General features: G+C 39.5%; 1 protein-coding gene across 1 annotated transcript in view; it reads left to right on the forward strand.

Annotated features, from left to right (window-relative positions):
• Window positions 1-1,004: 1,004 nt before the first annotated feature.
• LOC104514885 (nebulin-like) overlaps window positions 1,005-10,428 on the forward strand; it is a gene marked incomplete at its 3' end in the record, with an annotated part of 14,238 nt that continues 4,814 nt past the window's right edge. The window contains exons 1-9 of the mRNA XM_010158689.1: window positions 1,005-1,214; window positions 2,848-3,054; window positions 3,699-3,803; window positions 3,968-4,075; window positions 4,469-4,780; window positions 5,534-5,740; window positions 7,363-7,467; window positions 8,262-8,369; window positions 10,080-10,391. Coding sequence (XP_010156991.1) covers window positions 1,005-1,214; window positions 2,848-3,054; window positions 3,699-3,803; window positions 3,968-4,075; window positions 4,469-4,780; window positions 5,534-5,740; window positions 7,363-7,467; window positions 8,262-8,369; window positions 10,080-10,391 — 1,674 coding nt within the window. The remainder of the gene's footprint in view (window positions 1,215-2,847; window positions 3,055-3,698; window positions 3,804-3,967; window positions 4,076-4,468; window positions 4,781-5,533; window positions 5,741-7,362; window positions 7,468-8,261; window positions 8,370-10,079; window positions 10,392-10,428) is intronic.

The following is a 10,428-nucleotide window of genomic DNA, read 5'->3' on the forward strand; positions in this document are numbered from 1 at the left end:
AACTACAAAGCAGACTGGAAGAAAACCATTGCCAAGGGATATGATCTGAAACCAGACGCCATCCCTATTATTGCTGCTAAAGCTTCTCGAAATATTGCAAGCGATGTAAGTCCCGTTTGCGTGAAGTGGAAGGCACACATCTACTGCGTGACAGCTGTCTCTGGCATACTGTGCTGTGGAGCGTATGCTGTGTACAGAGAGCTGTTCAGAGACACTTAATTCTGCGAGTTGAAACTCATATGATACAGCTTATTTGGAAGCTCCTTTGTTATAATTTACCTGTGCTGTATTCTTAATTGCCGGAGACCTGTGCTTCTATGTGTCCGGCATTCACGAGCAGTACAGAAATGTGGCTGTTTTCAGGCAGTGACCAGTTGGCATCAGTAAAGCTTGGTGTGCTGTCTGACACAAGCTATGAAAGGAGGTTTGAGACACAGAAATGCAGTCACTGACTTCAGCAAAAAGCTGCAAATTACTTCCATTCCCCACTTAAACCTGCCCCTCCCCAGTAGCTGAGTATCAAGATACTCAGTTGTTCGGTAGTCTCAGGCCTCTCAATAGCACATTATTATGCTGGTGTTTCAATTAATACCTGAATGTTCCTGGGAATTAGAAGTCTATGGCAGTAAAATATAACATGGCAGAAACAACGACAGGAGAGGGCGTGTAACTGCTCATATAGATTTAGATCTGTACTGGGGGTCCAGTCAGGCTGACACATCCAGCAATCTTCTTATTTTGACGTAAATAATCCTGTGCTGTCTGAAAAACAATTTATTTATGAGTTTATAGAATGAGGTTGTTAAAACACTGAGTTTCAAATTATTATTATTATTAAAAATTTCAAAAAGTATGTTTTCTCTTTCCAAAGAGGGTAAGGCTTTCTTTTCCTTTGTCTCCAGTACAAGTACAAGGAGTCATATGAGAAAGAGAAAGGCAAACAGGTTGGATACCGTAGCCTGCAGGATGATCCTAAACTTGTTCATTACATGCATGTGGCCAAAATGCAATCAGATCGTGAATACAAAAAGGATTACGAAGTCACCAAGACCAAGTATCATACTCCGTTGGACATGTTCAGCGTGACGGCTGCCAAGAAAGCCCAGGAAGCGGTTACGAACGCTGGCTACAGACAGCACATTCATGATTATACGCTCTTGCCTGATTCTGTGAATCTGGAGCTATCAAGAAATGTGATGCAGCTTCAGAGTGATGTATGTAATGATAAGTCAGCTCTTTTTTTTTCTTCTCATAGTGACTATGTTACACTATTAACCTTCTAAGGCTAAAAAATTAATATATTGAGTTCGCAGTAGATTGAGATGTCAGTGTCTGGTCTGGTACCCTCTATTTTCCACTGATTATCAGAATTATGTGTAGCTGATACATTCTATGTCACTTTCCTAGCAATTAACAACATTCATTGTATCTCTACATATTCGGCTCATTCTCAGCAGATTAACATGTTTTTCTAATCTGTGTATTTTTGTAGTTGGATTTGTAATTGTAATTACAGTGTGTTATTACTGTGATGATTATCTGTATTGTCAGAGATCATAGGTTATCTTCAGAGTCTAAATTCTGACTATATTTAAGTTTACCAAAAATATACATTATGTATATTTGTGTTATACCTAGGTATTTGAGATTCATTAATTTCATTCGCTTTTCCTTCCTGCCTTTATCCCCCAGCAGATGCGTATGCCAGGCATGATAAGGATTCATAGAAAAGCTTTGTAGCTGCCATTGTGAATTGATTCCCTTTTTGTTCACTAGTGTAACTTTAGGGTCTGCATATCTATCCAGAAAGTGTGTAGTTCAAGCTGCGTTCTCTGACTAATGTGAAATTCCCCCAGACATTAATAGAAAGTGTTCTTCAGATTCTGCGTGTGGTCTGGAGAGGGGAATGTGCATGTTCCCAGTGGCCAACAGATGGAGGAGGTGACCTTTAGACACATTGTTTTCAAATACAGAACAGAAATCTCAAGTTTTTTGCTTCCCTGTTGTCTTTTTCCCTTCCCTGGCTGAGTTGGCTGGGCTTGCTTGGCTGTCCAACTCGGGATGCTTGCAAGGACAGAAGCGTGATGCTTGAGGACAAATTTTGCCCTGTATACACGTGCTGTGAAAGTCTCTTTCTCAGGCTCTGATGTTCTCCCTGTTACTCTAGCACTGCAGATCAGGAACAGGTTTTATTTTCACAGCATTTGTGTACCTTTATCTGCCCTAAAATCTATGTCATAAGGTGTGATTAAATAGGAAGGGTGTCTATTCAAGCTTGTGCAGAACCAGGCCATGAAGCAGAAGTTGCCTGTTACTTCTAGCACTGCAGGTCAGGAACAGGTTTTTATTTTCACAGCATTTGCGTACCTTTATCTGCCCTAAAAGCCACGTCATAAGGTGTGATTAAATAGGAAGGGTGTCTATTCAAGCTTGTGCAGAACCAGGCCATTAAGCAGAAGTTGTTGAAACAATTTCTCTGAATTAATTCTACTGCAAACTGAGTCTATTAACAACCAGAGGGTCATTAAAAAATTATTATATTTTTGTCAGATTTTCATGTTTACCACTCAAAGTGTGTTCTAAGGTCTGTGTATCTGGTCTGTAGCGTGAGTTCTACTCATTGGTTTAGTGAAAAGAATTTCTTTATCCCTAACACATAAATAGTTAATGTAATGTTAATGTTATGTTAATAATTTGGAAAACAGTAGCAGTTATAACAGACTTTTCTGAATTTTCCTTCACAAATGAATGCCCAGGAGCAGGTTTAAGGCCTTACCTGTTTTCAGGTGTGTGAGCATTCTAGTTTTCCTTGTCTAACTGAGCTTTTCCTTGTTTATGTTTTAAAAGAATGTGTACAAAGCAGACTTTAATAACTGGTTGAGAGGAGTTGGCTGGATACCGATTCAGTCACTGGATGTGGAAAAGGCCAAAAAAGCTACAGAGATTCTCAGTGAAAAGAAGTACCGCCAGCACCCTGACAAGCTGAAGTATTCTATCACAATGGATGCAATGGAACAAGTGCTAGCCAAGCAAAATGCCAAGACCATGAATAAGGTGAGAATTTGCTCAGATGATCATGACTGAGCCACAGGTGGGGTCTTTGCCTTGCAAAGTCGTGGGACAGGTTCATTCCCACTCAAGGCATTAGAAATTCAGATGGGTATAGTGGTCTGCTTAGTTTTGACAGGACACTAAGAGATGATGGAAGGCTTGGACTCTATGCATAATTAAGGGAATGCTTTGGAAACCTCTGCTCTTTTTCTGCAGGAAGGAATATTCATAATCAGTGAGTTGAAAAAACCCTGAAATTCTGTCAGTTTTGTACAAAAAGTTGAATTCTTTAAATTTGTCCCTAGTTGTCTGGGACACCGTTGATCCTAATTCCATGTTTGCCATGGAAAGAGGGTGTGTGGGAAAAAAAAAATATGCTTTTCATGAAAGCAGGGAAATTGAAACTTTTCAGTTTCAATATTTATTAGTTAGCAAAGCATACTTTGCCAATTTCTCAAATAAAATACTGCAGAAAGAGGAGGAATACGATATTGCTCGGCAGTTATATTTGTGAAGATTGTTTGTAGTGCCTGCGGGACTTTACTGTGCTGTAAAATATTATTTATTGCAAATGAGCAAAGCAAAAGCAGCTCTTATTCTGTGAGTGCAATGCTTTTTCAGTGCTAAACATTACTTTGTAATTGCAGAGACTCTACACCGATAAATGGAACAAAGAGAAGACCAGCATTCATGTCATGCCAGATACTCCGGAAATTCTGCAGTCGAGAGTGAACCAGATCACCATGAGCAATGTGAGTTGCCATGCTCCCAGGGGGCATTCTGTGTCTGTTACATAGATCAGAAGGTAGTGCCATTTTTATGTCTGTTAAATGTTTTGAAAACATTTAAATCCAGATGTAGGGTACTTGAGTACTTCTGCCTTCATAACAGAGTTCTCTTCTACATTTGACATTAGAAACTTTACAAAGCTGGATGGGAGGAAGACAAGAAGAAAGGTTATGACATGCAGCCAGATGCTATTCCAATAAAAGCAGCCAAAGCCTCCAGAGACATTGCAAGCGATGTAAGTTCGATTGTGTGATAGTACGCAGAGCAGCCACAAAGACAGTCAGAACATTTTCAAAGCGCTCTATTATGTGCAGATGTGGGGGTTTTGAGCATTTTGAGTTGTCTAGGTTTCAGTTATGTGCTTGATGGGGTAAACCTTTGCCGTACTTGCTCTCCAGTGGAATAACAGTGAATTATGTTTTTTTGCTCTTTGTTCAGCGAGCTGCAGAGCTGCGTGTGCCTGTCTTCAGGCTGTTTTCTAAGACTGTGTACGTTTAAATGACTAAGCCTACAACCTTGTGATGAAGAAGACCAAATATTTTCTGTGTTTTCAGAGATAAAAATGAGCTTAATGGTGAAAATTTTTTTAATTTAAGTTTTTGTTGTTCTTTCTCTTTCCTGCTGCCAGTATAAATACAAACTAGCCTACGAAAAAGAGAAGGGAAAGCATATTGGGTTCCGCAGCCTCGAAGACGATCCCAAGCTGGTGCACTTCATGCAAGTGGCTAAGATGCAATCTGATCGTGAATACAAAAAAGATTATGAGAAGGCAAAAACTAATTTCCACACTCCAGTTGACATGGTCAGTGTTGTGGCAGCCAAGAAAGCACAAGAAGTGGCTACAAATGCAAACTACAAAAACTTGATCCATACCTACAATGTTTTGCCTGATGCTATGAGCCTTGAATTAGCCAAAAACATGATGCAGATACAAAGTGATGTAAGTGAGAGACTCTTTAATTTCTGTATTATGAATACAATTATGCTTTATTTATGCAAGCACACTGTAAGATACTACAGTACTATTTTCTTAGTGGAGTTAGTTCATTTATATAATAAAATGTAGTAAAGGACATCTTTAGCTATGCTAGTCATTGTGTCTTTCTAGGACTCTGAAATACTAAATTACACCTATCGCTAAAGAATTTGGGCTCAGAAATAAGTAATTTTATATCTAAAGTAAAATGGGTATTCACTGCTTACATGTCCCAGAAGGCTTTTCAGGAGCAATAGCTGCGAGCAGGCCAAGACAGGAAGAGATTCACTTTCCATTAATAGTTTTATCTTGTACTTCCACAGAGATAGCTTTTCAGAAGAAGGGGAGAACAGCTAAGTAGCTGTATTCTCAGATTCTCTGGGATGTTTAACCTCTAGAGAAGAGGTCATTTTTTATTCAGTATAGTGGTTTGAGATAGTCCCCTTCTTCAAGAGGGCCTTAGCAGGTAGTGATCTCACACACGCAATCTGTATACATCTTGGAGAGGATCTGAACATTGCATAAATGGCAGAGTAATAAAATGCAGACACTACTGTAACAAATGTGTTTCTAAATAAACCTTGACTGCACCTTGACACTGTTTCCTTCTTTGTAGAAATGCATTCAAAATCCAATATTTGTGAAACACAGAAAGAAGTGTCGTGATTCACAGACTTTTCCATGTATCTGACTACTTTCTTTTCTTTCTGCCTCCAGAATCAATACAGAGCAGAATATGATGAAAGTATGAAGGGTGTTGGGTGGATGCCACTGGGCTCCTTGGAAGCTGAGAAGAACAAAAAAGCAATGGAAATTGTTAGTGAAAAGAAGTATCGCCAGCATCCAGACAAGTTGAAGTATTCTGTTCCTATGGATTCCATGAACATGGTCTTAGCTTTAAATAATGCTAAAATCATGGATGAGGTAAGAAAACGTTCATCAAACTTCATTTAAGTTTGCAGAAGTAAGAAACCTACTATACCTGAGGTAATAAAATAATCTTATGCATAGCTTTGAAAAGTTTCAGTTTTGGCAGCTAATGAATATGCTTGACTGTAGTTGTATTTCTTCTTAATAGAACTTTGCTGTACCTGAAAGCAAAGTATGACCCTAATATATCTAAGAAGTATCTAGTTTAAATCTAGGGGCCTGTCCCAGTTTAGTCCCAGGTGGCAGTTAAGCACCACACAGCTGCTCCCTCACCCCTGCCCTCCCCCCCAAAGAGGGATCAGAAAAAAAGGCCTCGTGTGTTGAAATAAAAATAGTTTAATAGGAAAGCACAGGGAGAGGAAATAATAATAATAATAATGCTAAAGGAATATACAAAACCAAGTGATGCACAACACTAGAATTGCTCACGACTACGTGATCGATAGCCTGCCCCAGAGCAGCAGCCCCCCTGGCCATCTCCCCTCAGCTTATATACTGAGCGTGATGCCTTATAGCATGAAACGTCCCTTTGGTTGGTTTGCTCAGTTGTCCTGGCTGTGTCTCTTGTAGTGAAGAAACTGGGAACACAGGGGCAGTATCAGAAACTAAAAAAGTCCTCGGGTTAAATAAGCATTACCTGGCAACAACTGAAATACCGGTGTTATCAACATTCTTTTCAGCACAAGTCCAAAACGCAGCCCCACTCCAGCTACTGTGAAGAAGATTAACTCTATCCCAGCCGAAACCAGCGCAGGGCTGAAAATACTGGAGTGATTCCTTTCAGAAATAGGATTTAAACTGTTAAATGAGTAGTCTGTTTCATCTGCTGCCCGTTAGGTTAGCATGAAATTGCTACATGATATGAATGCTTTTCTACCGAGGTAGTTATTTTCTGACTCACCTGCTGCGCTGATGTAATCAGCTGCTCTTTCAAAATGTCTAGACTTCATGCGCATTGTAGTTAGAGGCACACTCAGAGACTTATGTGCACTTTCCTTAGCTCTGTTTTCTTTAAGAAAAGCTATGTTGCCTGTCACAACTGGTAGTTATTTTCCAGGAGATAAACTTTGCTCAGTTGGGTTCCTCTGTCTGGTTCTGTGCCCTCCCAAGCTTTTGCCCACCAGCCAGTCTATTCACTGCCAGGACAGAGTGAGAAACTGAGAAGGCCTTGCTTCTGTGCAGACGCTGTTCAGCACAACTAAAACATGAGTGTGTTATCAGCATTGTTTAGTCACAAACCTAACACAGAGGACTGTTTGAGCTGCTATGAAGAGGACTGCCTCCGTCCCAGCCAGACCGGTACAGAAACCCTATTGTTTTCTGCTGTTCAGTGTGCTGGAATACACTGCTGGGCAAGAGACAAGGAATAAAATACTCTAGCAAGGTTGATATTTCTTCTGCTCTTATTTCTGCCTCACCCAATTAACTTCATAAGAGCTATTCCTGATTCACACTTCTTTTAAGTGCTAAAACAAAAAGACGCATGCTCCTACAATGTTAGTGGTTGCATCATTGTAAGGAAAGTGTATATTGCAAATAGGAAATATTATTTTAAATTGTTGTATTTAATTTTTTGGTTATGTTGATATCTTTTCTTTTTAATGTTCTCTTTCTAGCACAAGTACAAACAAGCATGGGAAGAAGACAAAAAGAAAGTTCACCTCACACCAGATATTCCGCAGATTGCTCTAGCAAAAGTTAATGCATTTAACTTAAGTGATGTGAGTACTGTTTGCAAGACTATGACGTTGCTCTTATTTTTTTAATTAGGAATGAGTGAGGCAGCAGCATACAAAAGCCCCCCTAATTCTCACTTTGCTAACCTGTAGTAATTTTACAAATAACTATTAATTTTCCTTTTTCCTTTCCTTCCCCAAAAGTGAATACCAAAAGTTGCCAAGCAAAAGCCATGGTATTTATAATCAGATTGCAGAGTGTTCATATAGGTCAATAAATAGAATAGTTACTAACAAAACAGCAGAGTTTGAGTACTATTCATGTTTTTTACTGTGTTCCTTATTTTATTTCCCCACGTACAAAGTTTTGTACTGGATTCAAAATCTCTGCTTGCAGATCGAACATGTTCTTTTGGTAACAGATGATATTGCAGGGAGTATTTCAGTAGGCAGTTGTTAAATATGCATATGCTCAAAAAAGTATTGTTTGTGCACACCTTCAGTGTGCACAGAATAAGACATTTTTTTTGGAAGCTGGCATCCTTTATAGATGTCCCTTTTCCCCAATATTTGTGTATGTGGGAAACACATGCAATTTCTTGCTCTTCTGTTGTAGGTTGTTGTTGCTAATCATAGTGCAGCAGCTGCCCTGATGTCTGAATACTAGGGCTAGAGTTAATTTTGGAGTATTCAACTCTGTGTGTGCCTGAGTGCCTCAGCAGCTGATCAAGCAGCGTTAAACATATGAATAGTTTGTCTTTCAGGTTATCATATAAAATGAATAGAGTTTAAGTTAGTGTGTTTAGCTTTTTTAAAGGATGCTTTGTTTCTTTTCACAGAAAATGTACAGACATTCGTTTGAAGAATCTAGGAAGAAAGGGTATGATCTGAGAGCGGATGCCATCCCTATTAAAGCTGCCAAAGCTTCGAGGGATATCGCTAGTGACGTAAGTTCTGGAAGGAAAAAATATTTCAGATATCGTACAGAAGTCTTTTCTTGACACAATTCAATTTTTTATGCCAATTATAAGAATTCTTTTTATTCTCTTGCTTGTAAATGCTTCTGACATATCTGATGTATATTCTAATACATTTTCTACCAGGGTTGAAGAACAGTTTCTTTATTAGAAAGGTAGGGAGATAGATGAGGAAGGCAGTTCATTCCTCAGTGTGATGGTGGTTGGACACTTTATAAATGTATATTTGTAGTTTAGACAGAATGTTCAGACACAATTCATAGAAACATTTGAAAAGAACAGATGCAGGCTTACTTTACTGCTGTGGTACAGTTATCTTGATTCCTTTGGTGAAAGTCCCATTACATTTCTTGGTGCAGAGCATACAGACTACTGGAACCAGGTCCATTCTGAAATCCTCTGTGTATCAACGATGAGGGATGTGCTGTGGCAGGGGCAAATCCAGCCTGAGAGCGGGGTGAAGTTGGGACCTAAGGACATGTTATTTAACCCACCAACCTTATTTTTAGACAAATAAGGGTTGTTGCAGCCACTCCAAAGTCAATTTGCTCTGAAGGGAAAATACTTCCATTCTGAGCTCTGTCCAAGCAGTAAGCAGTGAAGGAAAAAGGAATTGATACTTGGTCTTTGCAGTTCATTGTCCAGGACTGATTACAGATTGAGGAAGGGCTTAAGAATTAATGAAACTATTGGTTTCATTAAACAAACAAATGCAAAAGGTCTAGGGAAGTGTCTTGAATTTTTTAATCCTTTAAACAATGGCTGTAAACTGGAAAACAGAAGGTTCAGCCTGATCATGAGAAAACTCTTCATGACTGTGAGGGTGACAGAGACCTGGAACAGGCTGCCCAGAGAGGTGGTGGAGTCTCCTTCCCTGGAGACTTTCCAAAGCCCCTGGACTTGTTCCTGTGTGATCTACTCTAGGGCATCCTGCTCTGGCAGGGCGGGGTGGACTAGATGTTCTCTAGAGGTTCCTTCCAATCCCTTCCACTCTGTGACTCTGTGTAACAAGTGAACCTAGCGGAAATGAAGATTAGATCTTTGATTTTATGGTTAGTCTTTAGACAGGAACTCAAGTATTCTGAGTGTGGTGTAGAGTGCCATGAAAATAGTTACCTAAGCCAAATATTGGAAGCAGGATAACAATAGTAACAGAGAACTGTGTGGGTCAATGTACCCTGGTTCTAATGTTTGCTATAACTCACCTTAGAGCCAATATGAGTGTCTATAAGCTACGGGTGGTGTGAAAAGAATAAAAAGTCCACTTTATCCAAAGAACTGTTTCCAGCAAACCCGATCTTATGTGTTCCTTTGCCTTTTGCTTCTTGTCAGTAGGTTCATATTGTCATTGTATCATTCATAATGAGATGAGAAAGCTATTGAACCCCAGGTTGTATTGACCCTTATGCAGGAGGAGAATAAACTATTGTAAGGGAATTTAATTTATTAAGGAAGTGGTTTAAATATACTGCTTTTGAAAGGGAAGCTCGACACCTGGCTTTGGCTTAGAGTGCACCCTAAGAGCAGGTGAACACAGCCACCACCTCTATGTGCTTTGTCATGTTTTCTGAACAATGTAAAAACCTTTTTTTAATCTAAGTCTGGGGTTTTTTTCCTTACAAGATAGATATTGCTTATTAAACAAATGAATTAGAATTAAAGTCTCTTTTCTCTTTCCAGTACAAATACAAATTAGGTTATGAACAAGACAAGGGAAAACTCGTAGGCTTCCGCAGCCTTCAGGATGATCCCAAACTTGTCCATTATATGCAAGTGGCTAAGATGCAGTCTGACCGCGAATACAAGAAGGCTTACGAGGCGAGCAAGACACATTACCAAACACCTTCTGATACACTCAGCATCGTGGCAGCTAAGGAGGCACAAGATCGCGTAACCAATACGAACTGCAAACGACTGATTCACCAGTATATGCTTCTGCCAGATGCAATGAGTTTAGAACTGTACAGAAACATGAACCAGATACAAAGTGATGTAAGTTTCTGTATTCTGTCATTCACAGCTCTGACTC

Source organism: Eurypyga helias, unplaced genomic scaffold (genome assembly GCF_000690775.1).
Source record: "Eurypyga helias isolate BGI_N326 unplaced genomic scaffold, ASM69077v1 scaffold1739, whole genome shotgun sequence".
NCBI classification, from domain to species: domain Eukaryota; kingdom Metazoa; phylum Chordata; class Aves; order Eurypygiformes; family Eurypygidae; genus Eurypyga; species Eurypyga helias.